The following is a 24,806-nucleotide window of genomic DNA, read 5'->3' as shown; positions in this document are numbered from 1 at the left end:
TCCTTGACTGGCCTTATATTCCCCTCTCATCCCCTCCCATAGCCTTAATGTCACCTCTGACTCCTGAGGTCCTTTTTACACTTGTTTTATTTGGTCTACTCACTTCACCCAAATTGCTGAGGCCACTGGTACAAACACCATCACAAACTTCTCTCCTAATCGAAGTGCCAGCCAGCACATTCCTTGGGACATGTGCTGAGCCTGTTCTCATGCAATATTTTCATAGATCTTCTAGAAGCAGCAACAAATCAGACAGTAACAATACCTACAGACTGTGAGATGCTATGAGAGCTTGCCAGAGCAGGAAAATAACAAGAAAGGACCTAGAGACATTAAAAATGGGACTAGAAAATAATAGAATTAGCTTCCATTGGGAAAAAAACCAACTAAGAAAAAGAAATCCAGAGCAGAGATGTTTGACAAACAGAAGACCTGAAAGTTGTAAAGCTGAAAGAGATTTACAGACAGTAGGTGAGACCTGCATCAGACTGCAACAACAACACAGCCAAGGCTATTTTGGTCTGTACATGCCAAGATATCATCCAGGAATGAAGTTTAGAGGCTCCATCTCCGTGGCTCAGATGTGACGGCGCCTGGTGTGCTACATTCTGTCTCGGTACCTCTTCTCCAGAAACGTGCTCCCAAATCCAACAGAGCTTGAAGAAATGCTAAAACACTCAGGGAGAGCTGATAAGGAAGGAGCAAAACAAATTCAGCCTGTAGTTGTTGGCTCAGCACTAGGATCACAGGTATGTCATCCTCATAGCTGGCACGCACCGTGGCAAGGTTTTAAGTAGACAGTGATAATCATCTACAGATATATGACAGAAGGAGAGGGCAATTCAGTACAGCATAACTTAACATAACTCAAAGTAATAGGAGAAAATGAAGAAAATCTAATTTAAGATCAATATCAAAAAAGTTTTCCCAATGTAAGAATTATTCCCTTGCAGAGAAGTTTCCCAAGGGAAGCAGTAGAAATCTTACTGCTTAAGCCAGATAAAAACAATAGTAAATGTACATGAATAATTCTGCACTGGCAGGGTTCTTGATGGCATGTTTTAAGAAGTCTTTATTAATTCTGCTTTTTTTTCTAACCTATTAATATCTTATTTCAATAGTCGCTGCTTCTCCCTCTCCCCCCTTTCCTTTGTTCACTTTCTCCCTGGTTCTGAGCTGTCATGCACAAACTCATCTCCTTAAAGACAGTGGTTCCCATTAACTACAAAGCCTCGTTAATATTCCAAGCTGCAGTGCTCCTCCCTGAGACAATCCCAAGGAGAAACAAGATCACTCCTGTTCGTCACATCCACACAGAAAAGGGCTCAAAGCCAGTTTTAGGACCACTTAATGTAGCAAGCACTAGGCTTAGCTTAAGCAACACACAGGCTGGGAAATATTAATGCCCCAGAGATTATAACAGGTCTTTTTGAGATCCTATTCAACATCTGTTTCATCTCTTTTCCAACTGCCCTTTCTTCACCTTCCTTGTTTTCTTCCATTTTTTCCTCTCAGTCCTCCAGTCTGATCTTTCTTTCTCCCTCCAGCACTCTTTGGGTCTTCTTTCTTACTTCATTTTTTCAGGTGGAGTTGATTGGGTCCTCCTTAGAAATTCTCACCTTCAGTGAGGAGCCAAACAAATGTCTACTGAATGGCAAAGCATGACTCAGGTTTCAAATAAAGAGTTATCCTGGCAGGAGGTGCTGGAATGGCCCTCTGGACTGCTGCAGCTCCATGTAATCCCTGCACAACCTGATACTGAATGATGCTTTGGGTGTGCATTCTTACAGGAGCATGAAAGAAAGAGTCTCTGTGCATGCTGACCATGATCCACAGCAAATCAGCCCACACGATCCCTGGGCTTTATTCCACAGATGTCGGATGGATTGCAGCCTTTGGCTTTGCTTTATGCTCTGGCCACTACACAACCTACATTTTATGGCAACATAAAGTCCTCCTGATTTCATTTTCTCTGAGCAGAAAAAAAAAGCACTTGTTAGGGAATTTGTTCTCAGGTTCAAAGCTGTGAAAAGATGGTAGAAGAAACCAAAAAGAGCATAAATAAAATGAAGTGTAAGATCAGGAACTGACTAACCTTGATTTGTCATGACTTACATCCCAATACTACAATTCCCTTTCTGTGAGCAAAGTTTGCCAAATAGGCAAAAAGTACTGTAGACTGTACAACTCCACTCGCAGAGCCAGGTATCTTGGGCCATGGGAACTAGAGGATAGTTAAATTATCCTGAATCAAGTCTTCTTAAAAAAGAAATTGCAAGAAATTAATACTTCAAATTTTCTTAGTCTGGGAACTGAATTGTCTAGGGGAACAATCTGATGTTGGGATACAGACATTTGCTTCTCTGGTATTTGTGGTATTTGCTATATTTAGAATACAAATATTGTACTACCCTGGGATGTTCCCCATTCTGAGATGCTCTTGAATCCAAATTGCAAAGAAGAGAGCAGCAACTGAATTCCATGAGAAGCCTATGGCAAAAAAAATCCTTTGCAGCTCTCCCAGAAGAATGTAAGTAAATAAATATTGAATATATACACAAATGTATGTGTCTGTGCTTATGTGTGCACACACAGAGAACACGCACATAAAAAAATTTGCAACAGGGTGAAAAGTATGAGACTCAGCAAAGATTATTTTATGAAATAATTGGAACACACAGATGGACAGATAATTTGTGAGTGTACCACAGGGGGAACACGTCAAAGTGGTTTTTTGTAACCCATCTAGTACAGTGAATTTCATGGTGTAATATTTTGTCAAGGACTGCAGTGAAAGCCAAGCAATTTCACTGCAAATCCTGACAGAAGGACCTATCCCAACGTTTACAGTCATCACAGCTGCTAAAACAAACTTGAATGTGACATTCAAGACATCAGGGTACCTAAGCTGAGACAATGAAATAAAGAAATATATCTGTTTTAACAAACTTCCTTTGGGACTGGCTAAATAATAAATGGATGACAAGTGTAACTAAAAACCAGCAGGAACTTTCTGAATCGGGCTTTGTCCATCTATAAAAAGGAAAACCCAAACTCCAAGCCTCCAGAAATGCATTTTATTCATACCATAAACCAGTCAGGATCAATGAGACACATAAGTGGGGAAAATGGCACTAAACAGAAATAAAAACTAGAAATTACTAAATGCAAAGCAAAGAACCAAAACAGTGACTGCAAGGAGAAATGAGGTGGAGAGTCAAGTGTCTCATGACAGGATAAAATCTTTTTGGCAAGTGTGGATCTGAAGGCGTGATTTGCAAATAAATATTTACAACCCAAATAAAATTTCAACACTAGGCTGAGAAAACACGGGGTTGGTCACGGCAGGGAAGGAATGCAGACGAGAGAAATAATTATCCTGGGTTATGGAGGGGCTTTATCTGACTACAGAAAAAAACCATAACTTGGGGAGAAAAAGGTCATTGATCCCTTGGACAAAAGGGCTCACAACCAGAAAATTAAAAGAAAAGAAAAACCTGCTCACTCACGAGTTTTACCGGCTTAAATGACAGATTTCAAAAATATCCTAAATGTTACTACCTCTTATTTAAAGGCAGAAGCATTTCTACGTCTAAAATATCCAGTTAGAGGCTAAATGGCAGGAAACCATGTTTCTGGGACTTGAAAGGCAGCTACTTAATACATCTTGAAACTGAGCACAGCAAAACCAGACCTGTAATGGTGGAGTTTGCTTCAAGTATGAAATGCAGCCACTGAAACATGATGTAATTAATTCTTAGGCTTGAGGAAATGTGCAGAGAGCCACTGTAACCTGCCCTCACACGACTGCACAAAGACAGGTGTCTGATTTCACCTACAGCAAAGAAATTATCCACCCTGCACCTACAAATAAATGGAAAGATGACAGGATTCATGTAGTGTGTGGATGGCTAAATTGCACTCACCAGGAACAGCATTGAAAATTGGACATCTTCTATACCTGCAGCAATTAATTCACCATGCTACTTGAAATATTTCCTATCTGAGTATTGGAAATACTACAACCATGCTGTCTGGGTGTCTAATGCATTGTAACAGACCACCAGTTTTCAATGGCCCCAACTGTAAAAAAAACCCAAGAAGAGACAGAGGGAAAGAAAACACATCCATGTTAATTTAAAGGTCTCATCAATAGCAGAAACTGAGCTTGCTAGGTAAGGTAGAGCAGTTACTGGTCAAGAGAATATGTAAATTAATTTGAAAAGCACTTAGCACTACACTAGAATCAAATAGAAGTATCTCCATAATATTCAAGTTATATGTATGAATAAAGTCTTTTCCACTTGAGACTTGAAATCCTTTTAGCAAATTCTTGTCTCTGCATCAAGTATTCATCCTCTGAAGGGTGCTATGAGATGATAATGGACACATGACCAAACCTGACAGCTCACAGGGCTGGACGATGTCAGGTACCACCAGTTCCATCACCACTAGCAGTGAAATCACCTCTGGGCTGCTAAGCCTGTGAATCTGTCCCTTCAATTCCTCAGTAGCAAGGTTACAGGCAGCTGCAAAAAGCCCTGCTTAAAAAGCCAAGGAATATATGTCTTGTCCTGACATTTATTCCCCTCCTACACTTCTACTCTTTTGTATTTTGGATTCTTCTTTGTGGCACGCAGGTTCATCACACCAGTTATCCCAGGCATCCCTCCACTGCATCCATGAAGGACAAGGGACAAATAAGTTGGATGTGCCTCTTAAATCTCTTTAGTTATTCTCCTGCTCTATGTTTTAGAAATATCTTTCAGAAATACCTCTGCCTGCTTCCCTGCACTGGGAAGCTTTCAAAACTATTCATCCTGCTTACCCACAAGAGAGAAGACAGTACACTTCTCATCATTATTCCTCTATTTTGTCTTGGAGCCATCAGGCTGAATATTTTGGGATAGAGTAAATTTCCATTAGATGTGCTCTCCTAGATGTCAGTGTGAATTTTGTTTATGTGACACTGAACTCAGCCCTTGAAATATGGAGTGAACACCAGCAGTGCTCATACAGACATCCAACAGGATAAATAAAGATCACTCTTACACTCTGTGGTTAAGAACTAATCATGTAAGTGTAAAATTTCTATTTCTTTCCTAATTTTTCTGTTTTCCATGACATCCACTGGAAATATAGGTGATCTCAAAATGCACACTCCTTTATTAGTCTAAGAGCATAGTGTCATTTCCTTCAGATCAGAATGGAATAATGCAGCTTTTAGAAAAAAGTCATGTTGAGAAAGAAGCTTTACATAGAGTTATGTCTGTTAATTATCAAAAAGAAAGGAATATTTCAAGGAGAAGGAAGATATGCACATGGACATTGGAAACAAACTCATAAAAAAAGTTATGACTCTGCTGAAGTTAATTATCTGTCAAAGTTTCCACTATAAACTCTCCACTCAAGAACCAACATCAAATCCATAAGCTCACACACCCCCCAGGTGCCACAAAAGTCTGCTGAGCTTTGCTGCAGGGCTGAGGGAGTTTGAAAGGAGCAGAGCAATGAATCATTGGCAGGGGTTCTGCAGCTCCCATCCCATGGTACCTGTGGCTGGGTGCTGGCTAACACAGATGAGGGGCACAGTCCAACCAGGACTCCTTTATTATTTTAGTGGACCTGGATTTACTTTCTATCACCTGCTTTGAGGAATATAACACAAGTTCAGACAAAGACTTCATAGGCAAGAGGTGCTGCTGAGAGACATTTCAAGGCTCATGATAAGGAGAGGATTTGCAGAGCTTTGGTGGGTACCAGAGGCCTCCTGAGGTTTTCATTCATGTGTAGCAGTTACACATAATGTTATTCAGCTGAATTTCTGACTCAGCGTCTTTCTGCTGAATCCTGTCCCCTTTTCTTTCAGTTCACTTAATTCAGTTACTCAATGTTTTTGTCATGTCCGCTCTCTTTTGTGCAGAAGCACAGACTGCACAGCCTTCTATCACCAGAGCACTCTGAACACAGAAGTGCTGGCGCTACAAAAGATAAAATATAAAAACACCGACTCCGTAGAGGAGCCCTTCTCCATAAACTTACCATTAAAATGCGTCTGTAGCTGTCCCTGTCGATGCCCCAGAGCTTCAGGTCTGTCTTGGCCTTGACAGTGGCAGCCCGGGGTGTTCCATAGATCAGTGCCAGCTCCCCGAAGCTGCCTCCTTCTCCAATGCTGGTGACCCACTCCCCGTTGACATAAACCTACCATAGCACAAGACAAAGCAAGAAGTAATAGCAGTTTGGGGGCTGAGATGCAGTTCTCCTTCTACTGCCAGTTACCCAAAAGGCTGTCAGTAACTTCCTTTCATCAGCTCTGGGGACACAGAAGGAAAACAAGAGCGTAACACTTTCTGCAGTCAGTCCCCAAAGAGGGCAACAACCTGTTCTGTGGACAGAATTTCAAGTTGTCTTGCTTCAGTACAATGACTGTATTTACTCTCCGAGTTTTCAGCTCCCATGGTTAACTGGCATCATGTTTTCCCTCTTGTGTTCAAGGCTCAGGCAGTCAACAAGCAGAACTGTCACAACTTTGGCTTTTTATTAACACTGTCAGACTTGAAAGGAAGGAGATTTGTTGATATGTGTAATGAGGGTTGCTGTAAAGCACCATGGCCATGAAATGAAAAACAGTCAAAACAAGGAAATATCTTTTCAAAAGAAACATTTTTTTCCCTTCCCTAAGCCTAGTGCTTCCAACAACCATTTAAATATGAGTATACAGATCTCCTTCTCCCTTAGTGAAGATGACTAAGTGCTTTGGACTCAAGGAGCTCTATGTAGAACTACCCTTTGTCTTTAACATCAGCTCTACAGAACTCAGGAAGCAGTGTTTGACCCACAGTCTATTTAGGTACCTCTTGGAACATGACTCAGCTATAGCACTATCACTGTATTTTTCCTGGATTATGTTTAATTTGAGAAGAATTCCTACACTTGGGTAGGAGGAAGGGGCCTTGTGCAGGTGCTTTCCACTGGGCTGCATTTTCCTCTCCACTCAAGGACAACACAGCTCAAGAGACATGACAGTGTATGCAAAGGCTGGTGTGGACTGTGCATTCTAAGGCTTGCTGCCATAAACTACACAATAAACCCTTTTAATTCTGTTAATGTGTCCTTGAATTTGGAGGGAAGGAAAGGCTGGGTGCTTATACCCAGTGGAGAGTGTATCCCAAACTGTTACAGACCAATAACAGCAGAAATCAACCAGAATTAATTTCATTTGTTTGGAAGTTCTGTGAAGAAAAATAATAGGAAGAAAATAGGCAGTTATTCTTATCTTAAGAAGAGAAGTATTGCAAAGGCAGAGATCATAACCTAACACCAATTACTGAGTAATAAACTAGCAGGTTTTAAAAAATATATGAATTAGGACTGTGTTCAAGCTGGGCATGAGAAAAGATGGTGACCAAAATAAATGAACTGGGGTCAAAATTCAACAACCTGTCAGTATTCATTTTACTTCTATCTTCCTTTTATGATGAAAAGGTGTATTACAAAATACAGCTGGAATCAATCCCAATTTATCTTCACAATATTCAATTAAGATTTTCTCCAGCTCCTACTGAGGTCAGTGAAATTCTGGTTCAGTAGGAGATGGATGAGGCCACAGAGCAGTTCAGCTGATCAAGAGACCTCTTGGGTATCAGCTGAAAAGGAGCAGCACTGGCACCACTGCTGAACTCCAGGCAATGTGGTGGCTCCTGGTGCTTCTGGAACATCTGAGGATAAAGGGGCTGAAAAATAAAGGGTAAAAATAATCCCAAACAGGCAGGTGGTAGCAGACTGCCAAGAAAGAGCTCAAGCCACAAAAGCTATAGCTTCATTTCTTCACCATGACAGAATGAATGTCACACGGGAGAATATCACACAAGAGAACAGTAACAGCCTTTCCTTTCAAACTTTCACACAGAAAGAAAATCTCATAGAACACCAAATCTGCTTTTGATTCCCCTCATGATGAAAAAATGAAAGCAAAAGAAGTTTTAAAAAAGCCAGGAAAACCCAAGCACTTTCTTGGTGAAACAAGCAGGTAATTCTGTGGCTCCTGGATCTTTTTTTTTTTTTGTGAGACAAGCACGAGAAATGGATGAATAAAAGGAGGGTTCTGAAAAGCTTGTAACATAGTGAGAATGTATGAACATTTCTAAACTCCATTAATTCATTGCAAAATTGTCCAGATGCATATTTGACTGTAGGGATACTCTCCTTCTGTGGGAATTTCACTGGATGGACCCAGGGTTTGCTACAGTACAGTAATCCATGTGTCCCCAGTAAAAAGTCTCAGGGATGATGGCAAAAATCTAATAATGCCAATGAGTTTGGGACCACATCCTTAATGTCAACTGACATGGTACCCTTGAGTCTTTTTCAGCACACCAAAAGTGCGTGTGTTTCTACATGTTCTTTTGTTGAAAAACACAGAAGATTTTGTTGTTGCAGAATGGTCTGAATTATAAGCAGGAAATAAAACTCATTCCAACATGTATTTTTAAAGCAATATGGTGACATTTCTTGTTAAAGCAGTGTGCAGGGTGTGACTGCATCCCAGACAGGGGAATTATGCTGGTAAAACTCAAGTTTGAGTGAGTGAAGGATGGACATTTAATGTTGCACAGTTGTTATAGAAGCTACTGCTCTGCTCTAAGACTCCTTTAATTTTGCTGTCTTACTTGACAAGACTCTCCAAAACATGTTTGACATCTCGCCTTAAACAGTTTATGCAAATGGTCATTCGTCCACCCTGAGGGTGTCAGGTTCAAAATACTCTGAGGTGTAACCAAATCACTGATCTGACAGTCTTTGGGCCCAGCATTCACTCCCCCAATAAAAATGTCATTTCAAATATCAATCTCTGAAAGAGAAAACAGCTTGAGAATAAGTTATTTTCTAGAAGGAAAACCATTGCACTTCATTCTCTGCAAAGGCCTAAGTCAACAATCTACTTTTGTCTTTATGATGAAGTTAAAGTGCATTGATGGCACACTACAAAGCCATCCTGCCTTTAACGGAGTTCGGCTCCACTATAAATCCCTTTAAAATAGATTTAAAAAAAAAAAAAAAAGAAGTAGAAAGGAAAGTAGCTCTGTTTGTAAGGTGTGGGAAGCAAAGCTATTTTAGGCTCAGAACAGCTTATGAAAGCCAATGTTATATGGCAGCAGCTCAGATGATCTCCCTATTTATCCTAAAAAACGCTGGGCTGAGGTTTTGGCTCAGCCAGTTTTAGGCATCTGTGAACTCTCACCAAAGTGGTGAGTACATAAATGAATTACTCCTAATTTTCACTTGAGCTGTCAATCACAGGTCTGTAATAGCTGGAACCTTCTTTCATGCAGCTGAGGAGAAAAGTAGAACTTCAGATGCCCAAATATGTCCAAGCCCTCAGGACCACCTACTTTTCACACATGAGAAGTACTTTAGATGTCTATCGTTGTTGTATGAGCACTCCAGTTTTTGCGGGCTTGAGAATCACACAGCTTTTTCATTCCATTATATTTTAGGAGGTAAACAGGAAAAATCTCCTGTGGACATCAGTATTTCCTTTCTTCATGGGCTGTGATATCCATGGGCACTGACTGTGGGAGGAGATGCAGAGTCATAAAATACTCAATGCAACAGGATTTGGATCTGGGCCTCACTTATCTTCATGTTCTCCAGAGATGCAGAAAGGGACCTTGCCATGAGCAGGGATGCAGCCATTTTACTTTGAAGGCAGGATATGAATGTCTGTCTCTGAGCTTTACCAGAGTGAATTTATCTTTAATTTTGTATTGTTGATTTCAAGTTAATTTCTAGTCTTTTTTTTTTTTTTTTTTACTGCCACTTTGCGATCTATGTGGACAGTCTAATTTGTTCCAGGCATTGCAACTCTTACATCTTAAATCCCCTCCCTTGGATCTGTTTGCAATTTGGGCTTTGTGTCTTGTTAAGCCTTAATATTTGTTATCCAAACAAGAAGATGAGTTTTATTTCTTCTTGGAAAAATAAACAAGCCTTAGACATGAAGGGTATTTATATGTGGGTAGTTTTCTCAAAGCCAGTGTTTTATTTGTAGTTCGAATTTGAATATATGAACTTGGAGACTGCCTTAAGAATCCTCAAAAATTCAAGTTGAAAAACTCCAAACTTTGAAATGTTCTGCTTCAAATTTCAAATGGCAACCTTTTGAAATTAGGAAAATCATTGATGATGGAAGAATTCAAACCAGAAGCAATCTAGGGAATCTAACCATTAAATATAACTAGTTTTAAATCCAACAGAATTCCCACATAAAACACTGTGCAATTTTCATCTTTGTATATACGAATTAGACAGTTCGTATATACAAATAAGGGATCAAGAAGATTTGACCTACAAGCAAGAGACAGTCTTATCTATTATCCACAATATTCATGTAGAGGTCCACATGGAGATTTATACAGCAAATACAGAACCTATTAAGAAAAAAAACCACTGAAAAGTTTTCATTTTGATTTTCACCATGCTACAGTTTGGCTGCTGTTGTTTTACAAGAAGAAAACCTGAGAATGCCTGTAGAGAAAGTTGCTGTGACATTACACAGAAAAGGAAGTTGCTGAGTCTAAAAAAATAATACATCTGTTTGCAAAAGGGTAGTCGGCGGTGCTTTTTAAAGTAAAAAATGTGAGGTTATGAGATTAAAATAACAAACAGGAAGTCATTTTATATTTAGAAATATGGATTAGAGATTTTTGCAAGTCATATTTTAGCAGGTACTTTCAACATCTTTACTGGAAACTATAATTAAAGCTCTGCCATCTACTTTTTGGCACATGTTCCCATTTGTCTGAGCAGGAAAGCTTCCAGTAGACAATTGACCTCTAAGACTTCAAAGTTCGTGCCATCATCTACCTAGTGAACACTTTACCCATCTGCAGGGACAGATCATGCGTTAATAATTCTCCTCAACCCTGATGTGCTGAGGAGGAAGGTGACTGATAACACCATAATGTCCTTTCCCATCCAATGCCAGCTTTGATCAAGATACACCTGGTTTGTAGGATACAGGATATAAGAGGAAAACCCCAGGCCTTCTAAGACCTACCTCTTTCTGATTCTAAAATCCTTTCTTTTACACAGGAAAATTTGTGCCCTCCCCTTGGTCCACAGTCCATGTGGAGTGTGGTTGCCAATGGAAGGGTTTGGAGTCTCCTGTGTTTGTCCACAGTAATACTGAGAAGAAAACGTACAGATACTTTATTCTGTGCTATCAGTGCCTGTGTACACCCCAAGAAAATGTAAGAGTTGAGAATTAAGTGTTATTATATTAAAAAATATTTTATTGTACTTCTAATTTGACTCAGATTATTTTGTAAGGGAAAATATTAGAAAGCTCTTACTTAGTCTTTGGAGTGCCTGTGCCAAAACTCCAACAAAAATTACTTTTAAATGCTGCAGCTTTTTAAACTCATAACACCACACACTGACCTTGTTATTCTCACTTTGTTGGTGGTTTCTGTTTGGTTTTGGTTGCTTGGTTGATAGATTTTATTGGGGTTTTATTTCAGTTTTGCCATGACTTTCTTCCAGGGGTAGGAATTTTATGATGGCACTTGCAACCTCCTTTACATGTGTCTCTGCATGTGCGTGGAAAACCTGGGTGCTTATCAGTCATGATGCTCTCAGAGTAAATTGCTCCTTGAATCCACCACTCCTGGAATACCTGCCAGTTCCAAGCAGATCAGGGAAGTAATGACAGCAGAGAGCCTGGCCAGGGGTTAAAGCCTCCGTGCACATGCCAACACCAGCTGAACCAGGCAGAAAATGGCTCGAGGCTCTAAGTCTCAGGGTCAATTGTCTACACTCCAAGTCGCTTTTTTTTCATGGAGAAGTGTGGAAGCATGCCAAAAAACTATCTGGCAAGGCTTAAATGAACTGCAGCCTGCTTACTAGCGGTCTGGAGTTCCTTCAGACAATAAGGATTTCAGCAGTTCTGCCCAGAAAGTGGGAGAACTCTTCTGGGGAGCACTATATGTGGTGTGATAGTGCGGGCCCAGGGGATCTGGGAGCTGCTGCCTTACACAGGAGCAAGTGAGTCTGAACCAGTGGCCCTGGCACAGACTTGCTCTGGAGAGGGAAATGGGATCATCTCCCTGCAGCTTCCCAGCAGGGCAGTTAATGTAGGGAACTCCTGTAGCTACCAGGGTGTAGCTCCTGGACAAGCAAACGCCTTGTGCCTTCCACAGCATCTTGCATTGGAATTCAGGGTGTGTTTTGGCTGAAGTTTTAGGAACAGCTTAGGAAGCAGAGAGCACCAAACTGACACAGGGAGAGCAGGGGTAAGGTGTAGCAGGATGCACCTTGGAGGATGCTGGAGTGGGACAGCACAAAAGCTGGTCACAGAAGAGTTTGGCAAGACTTACGTGGTCAGGAGCTTTGGTTGTCTCTGGAATAAGCTCAGTTCAAATTACATTTTTAAGTCTTGCCAGGAAGTATTTGTCCAACGGGACATGTCCCTACATGTCTCTGAGAAGCGTCAGGATGACTATGTGAATTTGTCCATTTTGATCTGTCCTACCAGCTATAGGCTGATTTTAGGGGAGCAGAGATTGAGAAGGCTCATGAAATCAAAGTTGTAATCTACTCAGTGAAACCCCATTTTGTCAGTGTTTTGTAAGAGCAATATGTGCATACGGAATATTATCTCTTTTGCAATTAATTGCAAGGGTTTTGCAGACTGTTTTCAGATGTCATTCAGTCCCTCACTAGCCCTGAGCCAAACACTGAAGAAAGCTTTCCTAAGGGTTTTGAGTGAGGACAAATTATTTTTAAAGAGGATTAATCTATAACTTCAACATGTGCATTTGCGAGTGTTTGTGGGTCTGATTCAAAGCCAGTGAACTCATTAGGCTCCCTATCGGTCCCTGACCAATTATTTTAAAACTAAATTTTAACACTGTTCTATAAATATTGCTCTTTTATTTTCTGGCCCTGTGGATGTGGCAATGTTTGCTACTGAGAGGTACATCTGATAGGAACAGTGAGTCAGACGGATTTCCTGAGGAGCAACTTCCAGAGGCAGAGGCAGCGTGTGAGGTTTCTCAATTCCCAACAATACCAATTAGATGGTCTCCTCACACAAACAGACTGCAAAAAAAAAATAACTTTCACTAAAATAGCTCCAAGCCTCCTGCCTGGGTTTAAAATAAATCACCTTCTTCTTTAAATATGCCAAACAAAACTCATGTGGGCATCTGAAGAGCAAAGTTGCTAATGAGCAAGCCTGTCCTACCCGACAACTGTGGATATGTAAGATGTGTGTAGGAACTTGTAGCAAAACTGCAAAAGGATGAGTTTCATACAGAAAAAAAATTATAAGAGGTGAATAGTTTATGATTTGGAAGGCAGGTTCAGAAAGAAGCTTCTTTTCAAAGACTTGCTGATTAAACCACTGCATACTCCTGTAAACATTTTGTGGTCTAACAGATCACTTTACACTTATAATAATCCTTCCTTTATTAATATGCTGCATTGTTCATATATTTGGACCTAATTTTAAAAGCAAATTAAGGTTTCTAAGATGAAACTCACTGCCTGAGGCTGTATCTCAATTTGTGAAAAAAACCTCCAAACAACACATGAGCTAAGCTAACTGATTAAAGACAATATTTTCCTTATGGTTGATCTAAACCCTCAGGTGCATTCCAGCACGGTGGCCTGCTCTGCCAAAGACTGCACACCTCCAGGTGTGGTTAGGGCTCTGAAGATAATGTCATTTGCTTAGTTTTGATACCATATTTTCCTGCTTAGAATGGACAAATAAGCTAGGATGTAAAACATGCCAATTTTAAAATTATGAACAAATGACTTAACACAACAAAAGCAAGGCAATGAAATGAATGCTGTGAAATCTAGTTCAAGAAGAAAAGAGTCAGAACCACAGCACATGGCTGGCTCAAGTTGCGTGCCAAAGCACACAGTTTTATTATGTAGCTTCAAAATAAATATTATACTGCAAGGGTGTACTTACATCCACCTCGCCTTGGTCAATCACATAGAAGTTGTCTCCTTCATCACCTGGAAGCAAAATACAAAAGGTGATTGTTTCCTGAAGGTCTGCCAAGCTATTCAATAACTTCCTGTCCCTGTATTTAATCCTGTACATATTTGCACAGGTTTGTACACCAGATTACTTACAGAGAGATTAATTTTCTGAAACATCCTTGCCTATTTGCCTTCATAAATAAAAGTATCGTTATGATTTCTTGCTATTAATATCTTTCAATTGCATTAATTTATCTCTTTTGATTGATTCAACACTTCATTCAGTGTAAACACCCAAGATAATATAGCCTGAGGGTAATGAAGTCCTCCACAGCGTGCTGCAGGCATGCAGGTAAGTTGCCAAGTGCGATAACTCTGATACAGCACAATGAGGTGTTGAATATTCCCAACAACCATAAAAATATTTTCCATCTCTAATTACTCTCAGCCAGCCTGTGCCACCCTTATGCATTCTGAGCTGAGGTTTACTTCCTGACTATCTTCAGTTAAGGAACGAAGAGCTTAATTTGAGTGCTGTTTATCTACATTTAACTGCAGCACTTTGAAACCCTGGAGATCTACTAGTGTGGGTTTGTAGGAGACCTCTCCATTTGTAGCAAAAAAACTGCATCCATGAACTTATCACATAGCTGCACACTTAGATGCTTTTGGAATATGGTTATTCTTTCCATTAAGCAAAGAGGGTGAAATCTCAAATGGAGAGATGTGAATTATACAACCTTAGCAAACATAAAAGAGGAAAGGATTACCCTGTTGTATGACTGTTTCTCCTGCAATGTGTGTGACAGGGAACATGGCATCGAATATATCACTGGAAAAAAAAAAAGAAACATTTATTAATAAATAAGACCTATTTCTTATCTAGCCAGTAGACGTACCTTCATTGTTTATTTAGCCTTCGTTAGCAGATTTTGCAGAAAAAGAAAAGGAGAATTTTAGCTGTAACTGGAAAGTGAACCCCTGCTCGGCAAGGAATCAAAATAACCAGTTATGCACAAGCTGTGGTTTAAAACTAAGCGAGACCATGATTCAGTGCATGCTATTTTGAAAGAACTCCTGAATTATATGCAGAAAGGCACTTCTTGCAGCACTGCACAAACTAGTCAGCCTGAGTATTGCACTGTCTAAGCAGAGAGATTTGGGATTTCAGCTGCGATGGGTCTGTGCCCCAGCAGTGATTGTCAGATGCCCAAATGGGAGCTCTCCTCTTCTGAACATCTGGCCTCACATTTACAAGCAAAACCTGTTCCACAGTACAGAGCACACTTGGAAAGGTAGATGGCTCTAAATTAACGCAGCATAAGAGCTGGCAGGAGACTGCACTCACAGTGCAGAAGAGGCCAAACTCTGAAAATCTCAGCGAGTTGCTCGTGAGAAGGGAATCTGAGCGATGCTACAGAAAGAGGGGAGCTGCAGAAGAGCCTTGTGCTCATTAATCACAACTGAATTACACACCTTGCCATGTCTCCAGCACACTGTCACATAGCCTTAAAAGGCCAGGCAGAGCAGTAGGGACGGGAACACACCCTGCACCAACACTTCGGGCAACTTGCCCAAATCCAGTCCTTTGTTTATTGAGGGAGACAGCAGGCTTCGTGGAGCCAGGGCTTCCTTTCCCCACATCAGATTTTGGGGAACTTATTTTCAGAAGCATGAACCACATCGAGATGGGCACTCCCCACCTCTCTTCCCCTTCCTATGCATCAGCCTCAAGGGCTAAAGGAAATAGCTCCCCAACACAAACAAAAGGCAGCAAGAGGGGATTGTTAACTAGTCTCTTCCCTGGTCTGGCCTAGGAATGGTCCATCCAGGGACCACTGACAACAGCAGCAAGATGAAACACTTCAGCCTGGAATGAAGCGAAGTCCTCACAACCATGATGGAACGTGAACACTGGAGAAACCCAAAATTTTCATCAAAATAGCCAGAAGATCAGCAAACAAACCCGTGAAACCTATGCTACATTTCAATGCCTTATATGGGAAATGCATACTGTAAAATCCCATTATTAGCTTATTTCCTGTTCAACTGTTCCAGACTTTATTCAGGCTCAGTTCTAGGAAATGTTTCACTCCTAAGTTCAAATTGCTCATGTCTTTCCTCTTGAGCAGTCTGGATGTTTTTGCTCAGTATCACAGCTCTGCATCAGGAGAACTGGGAGATTTCAGACCAGGCAGCTCTTGTGGCTCCGCAGCACCTGCAAGGGATGCTCAGCCATGACCTAAATATAACAAAACAATGTATTTCACTCCTGTTGTTTCATCAGGCCCACTCCATGCTATTCCTACTCACATCCAGGAAACACCTCCACTACGGATACAAAGCCCGCTCCAAGGCATCAAGGAGAAACCTCTTTCTCACCTTGTTTTGGGCACCGATGTAAAGATCTATAATAAATTACTTTGAAAAGTCTATGGACCATATTCTTAAATCCACTAAACTCATTTTTGTGATCTTAGATGGGTTCAGCATTTCTCCAGTTCAAGGGACTTCTCTGTTGGTAAAAATCATCTGCCTGGTACAGACAGATCTCTGGAGCTGGTGCCTGTGCCAGCCCTCCACCGAGAAGAACTGGGAGCTGAGATTCCAGTGGGATGGGGGAAACTACCACACTGGTAGGTGATGAACTGGAACAGGCTCCAAGGGACTTTATGTCCATGAGGCAAGTCATTTTCCAGCAGCTCTGGGACCTGGGAATTCAGTATGACAGAGGCTCCTTTGCCTCCCTGTGGCTTCCCTTTGGCTGTGCTGGGGCACCTCACCAAGCTCTGAGAACAGTCCTGCAGCCTGCAGAACATTTACTGAGGAAATGTGGCAGAGAAGAAAGTCTTCAATGTGATAGATCCAAAAATAGGTACAACACAATGAATATCAATATCCAAATCAAAATGTGCTGTTCGAACAAACTCGGAAACCTTATCTTTTTAAATAGAAATACAGAGAAAATAACTATCCAGTTTCACCCTTTCATCTTTGTTTTAATCCTGCACCTTATTTATGACTTAACAATTGACTGTAAAGTGTCCAATAAATTATGTATACCACTCCACCCTTCTCCAAAATGTTCCACATTTCAATTATACATCACCTTTTAGTTTTATCCAAAAAACCCCTCTTTAAAACTCACAGACCAAAACTTTCAGCTGACAGTGTAACGAACCCAAAGTCTATTAGCAGCAACAGTACATCTACACTAATATTCTTCTGTATAGCAGAATATAGGTGTAAATATTCTAACACCCCACATATGATGGGGTGAAGTCCTCATTTTATTTCAGTGAAGTCTTAATCTTATTAGACCAAGACTTGGATTTTTAAAGAGACCTTTGAAGGACATGTCATCAAACATGTCCTGAGGTACACAGGAAAACACAGACACACAAGTTACCCAAAGTTGTGGTGGTGCTCATTTACAACTCCAAAGTGAAACAAGGGCATGTCTTTGATATAAGTGACCAATAATATCACACCTGTCACTGACAACACATCATGATGTTTTTTCCTAGTAGGGAATTACTGTTCTTAATTGATATAGTTAGGCTAAGATCTCTCACAGTGATTAACGAGTCATAGTGTTTCTGCTTTTGGATGCTCAATTTGAGATTCATTAAACATCCTCAGATCTCCAGTGATATGGATCAGCAGGCAGCCTCAAAGTTTCTCAGCCTACAAGTCTGGCAGCCAATAACTGGGCCATTCAGAATACCACCAAAGAAAACCACCCTTCTGGAAACTATCATCTCCTAAAGTACCAAATGCTTAACGTCCCTGTATGAAATCTGCCTTTTGATTTAACTCGGACTGAGTGTAGAATCTGTTTGGAAACTTTTCTTTTTGCCTCTATCCTCAGCATCTGAAATAAATACAAAAATGTCACAAGGATCAATACACCAAAATACTTTGAAAATTTGAAAAATTTGTTCCTGACTCAAGCCAAAATCTGTACATATTTTCCACCTCCCCAATAAAGGTCTGATGCTCCATATTCAGTTCCAGCCATGTGTCCTGGGCCTGCACCATGTAGAGAAAGCAAACTTTAAATCCTGAATAAGTTAAGGCACTTGCAAAAGACATAAACAATACAGCCAAGGCCAAAAACATGGTCTGATGTTTTTTCCTGTACCACACACCTGTTTATGAGACATACAAAATCATTCTCTGGCCATTACAGCAAAAAACGGCTCTTACAAATCCAGTGCTGCAAACATCCCAGCACCAAGCACAGACTGTAATTAGGCTCTTCTCCAGCTCTGCAAAGGTAGGTAGTTGTATTTCTTGGGTTTGAAGGTTGTGTTAAATTATTAGGGTCAAACACATGCAAACACATTCCTGACAACCAAATTTTTTCAAGCAGGTTTTATTCCGGCATAAAAAGCAAGCCAGAAAATCAGTAGTTAAGTCTTCAAATGTTGAACTACCATGATTTCATCTTCTGTCTGAGCTGCAGCACCAAGAACACAGCAGCCTCTGTCTCCTGCCCCTGCACTGTTGACACCGACCATGCTCACAACCCTTTGTGCTCAACTGATATGGAAATGGTTTGATTTCTTGCCAGGATTTTTATGATTGTGCTGTAAGTGAGAACTGCTCAGAAGGATTTCTTTATTTTGTTGACAATGTATCGTTTGCCCTCTTTCCAGATGACTTATTCAGGTGATGGATGAAGAAAATAGGGCACCAGATCTGGTATTTAAGTTGTTGTTTCATGAGACTGCAAGAGAGCTGCAACAGACCAAGAGAGCTGCTCTGCCCCCAGCGTGTCCTGGGCTCAGCATCAGCACTTGGAGGGCTCTTTCTCACCCTCTCCAGAGCCAAAGCTTTTGACAGGCTTTGCAATTTTTTCACAGCTTCCCTAACTCCTCCCAGAGGATCTATATCTGGTTACTCGTGGCACTCAAGAGTCAGACATTTGTTCCAATCAAAAGGTATCAAGGGCAATTTTTTGGCTTGGAAGTGTAGTTGCAGGTGGGTCTGTATGAACCGGAATATCCATGTTTGGATCCAAAAGGAGATGCTAGTGGGACATCCCTTATGCTTTCCAGGGGGGTTTCTGCAGGTTTGATTCCTTGTAACCTTTCAATAGTATCATTCAAAAACAAATCACAAGAAAAGATTGTGAGCAGCAGAGAACATACAGAGAGCAGTGAACTAGTCCAACAAAGTGAAACCAAGAAATGCGTTTAGACATGAAATCTCTATCTATTCAATCAAAAAATACCAGCTGTCTTCTTAGGGAATATCAAAATTTAAAAGACTTTTTTTAAAAGGTCAAAGATATCAAAGGCTTGCAGCAAGTTTTAACACATAGAGTGTCTTCCATGAGTGTACACAGAATTGCAAACAACTGTGATCAGGCCTGGAATCACAGGGGCTGATCCTCTGCTGTCTGGCATCTCTGATGACTCCTGGCCACCTGGCCAGTTTGAAGTAATTCCCTTCTCATGCCAAGAAGGCAAACCCCACTCAAACCAATGAGACTGCAGTTATTTAGACCAGAAAAAAAAATCTATTGCAGTGACTGCAAAGTAAATATGATGAAACACTTTGCTGATTTAATTCAGTAGCATTTTATAGACCCCATTTGCCAAGAGGCAAATGCCCATGCTAAGAGGAAGCCAGTGGAGAGGGCAGGGCCAAGGGTTTCTCTTTCTCACGAGAAAAAGTGAGTGATAAAAATAAATCATCTCATCTGCTTTTACACCGGGGCTGCTTGGAGTCGACGTAGAATAGGAGATGGAAAAAAAATGATGTGCACTGTGGGTAATGTAGCACTGGCAATAGGCAACTGAGAAGAAGCTTGTTAAAACAAAGCCAGAGAAAGAGAATTCCAAGCACTTTCAGAACCAGACCATGGCAATGGCCAAAATAGGGAAACTATGTAAGACAATTTATCAGTTTCACAATCAGATTTCTTTCCAGCCCTCGCTGTGCTGAATGCATTGCAGGGAAGGAAAAATGGAAGAGACAAAATGTATATGTGTTAGGCAAAAATGGAAAATCCTCGTTATACCTGCAGGTTATAATTTGTCAGGAGTTCAATCAGAACAATTTCACTGTGCAGGCAGCCTCAGGAAACCTTCAATGTGTGTGCTATGCAGAGTTTTTTTCTTCTTTTGCTATCTCTCCAGCAAAACAAAGCCAGCCCTGTTTGTTGAGGACAGCTTTAAAAGATATGGAGCTGTTCTGGCATAATTCAACAAAAGACACGCAACATTTTCTCGCAGTGAGGCTGCCCTAGCAGGAGGATTCAAGCATTTTAAACCTTTCCTACTTACATACCTTTAAAGTTTAGTAAACAGAGTTGATAGTGACTCCACCCCTCCTTTAGCTGTAGCTCTTGTGTCTGGGTGCTATCTGGGTACTATTTTAAGATTTCTGAAGTGTGTGTGTGTGGGGGGGTGTTGTATGGGGTCTTCTTGTGTATGTCTAAGATTTTCTTATGATTCGTTTCCTGAAAAGACAACAACTTTCTAGCAATTGTTCTAACAACAGCTTCCCCTGCTCTGTAAGGACAAAGAGCACAGAATTCAAACCAAACTGGCTTCAGTAAACATCTGTTTATTGAGGGAATAAACATGGTACTTTACCACAGAATAAATTGCAAGGGTCTCTGCAAGGCTCTCTCTGGAAATATAAGGCTTCAATCCATACTGCTTGTTCCTTGTAATGCTGCAAGTCCTTCCTGATGTACACTACTGAAACCACCAAGAACTATTAATATGATTTACTGACTACTGAGAATAAAGGCAAAGCACCCAGGTAAAATAAAAGATTCCCTTTTAGAGGTATTTAAAATCAACAGCCCCAAGCTTACAATTGCTACAACCAAATATGTGGTGTCATAGGCATGTACCTAAGAAAGAGTCAGTACAGAAGCCTTAACAAAAACATTACCCATCTGCTTCTCTTAATGTCTTTTCCTGTTAGGACAGCAACAAATAAATTATAGTAGCTTACAAAGCTATTAACAATTTAGAATATTTAATTACTTCATTTCAATGGCTGACAATTACTTATTATTGCAATTAAGACATGCATTAATTTTACCATAATGACTATATAAGTCTTTGAAATTGGACATGAGAAGACTGTGAATGGCAGGGTAACATTAAAGTCCATGTCTAATTCCACAACATTTATTAAGTCACAGGTCCACATAACTAGCAGACAGAAAGAAATAAAAATCTGTCATCTTCTATTTCTGTGAAATATTTCCACTTTTACTGTTTTATGAAGTCCTTTTATAGGTTAATTAATTATTATAGCCAATGAACAGAATACAACTTCACGAGCAGAGCATCAATTCATTTTACAGACTCTACACATCTACGTGCCAATGGGTCACATCACCTTCACAAGTTAACAACAGCTTTCAGAGACAGTTTCTGCAGGGATCTCCGAAAACTATCTGCCATGGATTACTGCAACAAGAGGGACAAAAAGGGGCCAAACCTTGTGGCTCAAGAATGACAAGGTCCAATCCCACACTCTACCCCAGTGCTTTGGCCTCTTTTCCTCCCACCCCTCAGAAGCATCACTTCATTGAAGTCACACTGCCAAGCCCTGGCTAAGGGAATTGATTATTTCCCTCTGTTCATGCCTTGTGGGACAGCCTGGAGTACCATGGCCAGTTTTGGGCTCCGCCATACAAGAAACACACTGACAAACAGTGAGTGCTCAAAGTAGCTCAGGGCCTGGAGCACACAGCAGATGCAAAGAAGGTGGGAAAGGTGTCTTCTGAAAACACAGTCAGGGAGATCCTATTGCTGTTAAGAGAAGAGGCACAAATTGGAACAGAGGAAATTACCAACCTATATAAAGAAAAAAAAATTTGCTACGAGGGTGGTCAAACACTGGAAGAGGGGCCCAGGGAAGGGGATTGTTTCCAAGCTGGGCAAGGCTCTGGGTTGGAGCAGCCAACTCTGCGCAGACCGGCTTCGAGCGGGAGGTCGGAGCAGGGATGTCTGGAAGCCCCGTCCACCTGCCGGGAGCCCAGGGCTTGGCACTGAGCTTCTCCCAGTGGGAGGGATGAGGTGGTCCTGGGCCCAGCCGCAGACACGGGGGAGGCAGGGGAGGGTGAGTCAGGAGGCCAGCTGGAGAAAATCCCATGCATAATGCACGGAAAATATGCTCTCTGTGTACTGATGGAGGAATATCTGCCCTCCTGCATGAATAATTGCAAAGAGGCTGTATCCCAGCTTCCCATCACTAACAGCACTGCTCATCAGCAGAGCCTGTGCATACCAGGAGGCCTTGATTAGAAATTGGGTAACAACATTTTGGGGGGAAAAAAAGCAATTTGCTCAAAAAACTGGATATTCCTGTGGAAAACGGTTGATGTCATGTCCAATTTAAAATGTTTTAAAAGTTTTGAAACTGTCCAATTGTCCTACTGTGATATCTTCAGAGGATCTACTTTTCACTGTGAAATTACTTCAAAGTTACATTTCTTAGTAATAAGTTAAAATCAAAATGAGGCATTGTTGAAAATGTTATTTCAATTGAACTTAATCATATTTCTTTTCTTTTTTCCTCTGTGTGAGCATTCTCAAGATTTTCATCTTGGAACGAAGATTCAAGATGAGAGAGGAATTTAAATGCCAAAAGAAAAGCAAACAAGCAAAAAAAAAAAACTCCCAGAGAAACTTGGATCAATAAAATACATTTTCTACTTGCTTACGATGTACAAATATATGCATACAGATATAGAGAAACACACATACTAGACTGTACAGGATTCTTTCTGGTTTAGTAGGTACCATATAGTGATTAGGAACTCTCTCCTTGGCCAGCAGGTACCAGAGTCTAATGCAGAGACATTTACAGAGATTATATGCTGTAAGAACACAGCATTGCTGCAAGAATACTTTACTACAACACTGATTTTGAGAATGCTCCAAATACATCATTATTTGAAGCATGAAAGGGCACCGTAATGAAGCCAAAGGTGTTATTTTTATGCACTGGCATCGTAGAAGTGACCCAAGGGAAGGCTTAGCACAATGACCAACCATGCTCTTCAGACAAAGTGGGCCAAATTCAGCTCTAGTGTCACTGAAATGAGGTTGGTGTATCTGAGCTGACTAAAGAGGAGGATGACCCTTTATGTCCCATATGAGTATATGATTTACGTTTTCCCCACAATTAATTACTTGTCATTTTCTCAAAATTCTGGAAAAGCAATGGAGGACATCACACTGAAAAGTTGTGATAGTTGAAAGAATAAGCATTTTAACTTAGTAACTGAAAGAAAATTTCTTCTCCTGGGACCAAAACACAACATCACAAGAATAATTATCATCCCCAAAACAAGCCTCTGTTGTTATTAATATGAAGCAAATTCCACCAGTGATAAAGGGTGACCACAACAAAGTCATATTTGAACAGTTTATCCCTCCTGGTACTTTTAAATCCTTTCACTCTTTACTTTCAAGCTCCCTCTTCTGGACTATCCCAATGAAGCTGGAGAGGCACTATGCACTCATCCTTACTTCAGGAATCAGGTAATAAAGCTGAAGAAGCCCTGGGCAAATGGCACTGATACAGATCTCTGATCACTGTGTCCCAATTCCATAGTTACTACAGCTGAAGTTATCTGAAATTACAGCAGTATAAGCTGAGATTTAAAGAGGTCCCAGAGGGTTGCAATTGGAAATGCACAATTATGCAATCTCTTGGAGTAAATGATGGAGAAGATGTCCCTCAACATAGGGACAAGGAACATATATCCCTAAGGATATTCTTATATAGGAACATAGGACATTATTTTCAAAAATAAACTATAATAAATTGTATTTCACATGTACCTAAGGAAATATGAACAAAACCATACTATACACATTACCTTACATTTCACATTATGCAGTGAAGAGGAATACCTCCCCCTCAACAATGATAGTATTTTCTGTTTTGCTTTTCAGATTGAGATAGAGGACATTCTTTCATGAAAATTAAATTATATGTGTTTGTTTTCTTGCATCCCTGTGATTAGCAAATTTCTGACAAGAGAAAGTTTTATTCTACTAATTCACTCGATTTTCCTGTTCAGAGCATGTCTGCACACAAACTGTTGTGGTTGTGGAACTTGGACATGAACATATTAATCTATTTTCTTTTTTTTTTTTCCAATTTTTTTTTTTTACACTCTGTGAAGGAATCACTTCCAACAGCTTTCTATAAATATAGGAAAATTAAACTGTATTTGATAATTATAATTGTTCCTTCGAATCATATACTTACTGCTCCTATGCACTATTTTTATGGCTATAGCTTGTGCACCTAGGAGAAAGGTTTGAGTGATACAAGACAGCACCTCTGCCTGGCAACTATATCAGAACTATTAGTTATTAGGCTAAAATCTTTACCCTTCATGCCTGGTGGCCCTTGCCATTAACATAAAAATCAGAATACTCCAAGAATGCTAAAGACACTAAAGAATAACACGATGCTAAAGAGCGATATGATGCTCAATAAATGCAGTTAGAGGGGGTTTTGTTCATGTAAGGTAGTTTAGTATATCAGGAAACTCCTGGGGTAATTCTGATAATATATGTGTCGATATAAAGTGCTCCTGGAAAAGCTGGGGAGCGAAGAGAGACCGAAGCCAAGGCTCTGCAGAGTTGTAGCTCCAAGTCACTCAGCGTGTGCTGCAACCAATCAAGCAGTGTTTGACACGTGTCTCCTCTGGCTGACAAGCTCATAACACACGGCTGCAGCCATCTCCCACATCTTGCTTAATTAATTTCCACCCTTGTTGTGAGCTCCCACACCTGGAGATACCAAACAGC

At 40.6% G+C, this 24,806-nt stretch overlaps 1 protein-coding gene across 2 annotated transcripts in view; it reads right to left on the bottom strand.

Annotated features, from left to right (window-relative positions):
• The window catches only part of PRKAR1B (protein kinase cAMP-dependent type I regulatory subunit beta), a 94,225-nt gene that overhangs the window by 26,692 nt on the left and 42,727 nt on the right, over positions 1-24,806 (bottom strand). For both annotated transcript variants that reach the window (XM_027726230.2, XM_027726229.2), the window contains exons 5-7: positions 14,769-14,830; positions 13,985-14,031; positions 6,043-6,201 (exon numbers count right to left, since the gene is read on the bottom strand). In XM_027726230.2, the coding sequence (XP_027582031.1) occupies positions 6,043-6,201; positions 13,985-14,031; positions 14,769-14,830 (268 nt within the window). The remainder of the gene's footprint in view (positions 1-6,042; positions 6,202-13,984; positions 14,032-14,768; positions 14,831-24,806) is intronic.

This window comes from Pipra filicauda, unplaced genomic scaffold (assembly GCF_003945595.2).
Source record: "Pipra filicauda isolate LSUMZ 115617 unplaced genomic scaffold, ASM394559v2 scaffold129_size2064235_pilon, whole genome shotgun sequence".
Taxonomy (NCBI): Eukaryota; Metazoa; Chordata; class Aves; order Passeriformes; family Pipridae; genus Pipra; species Pipra filicauda.
This window is presented reverse-complemented; position numbering and strand designations above follow the sequence as displayed.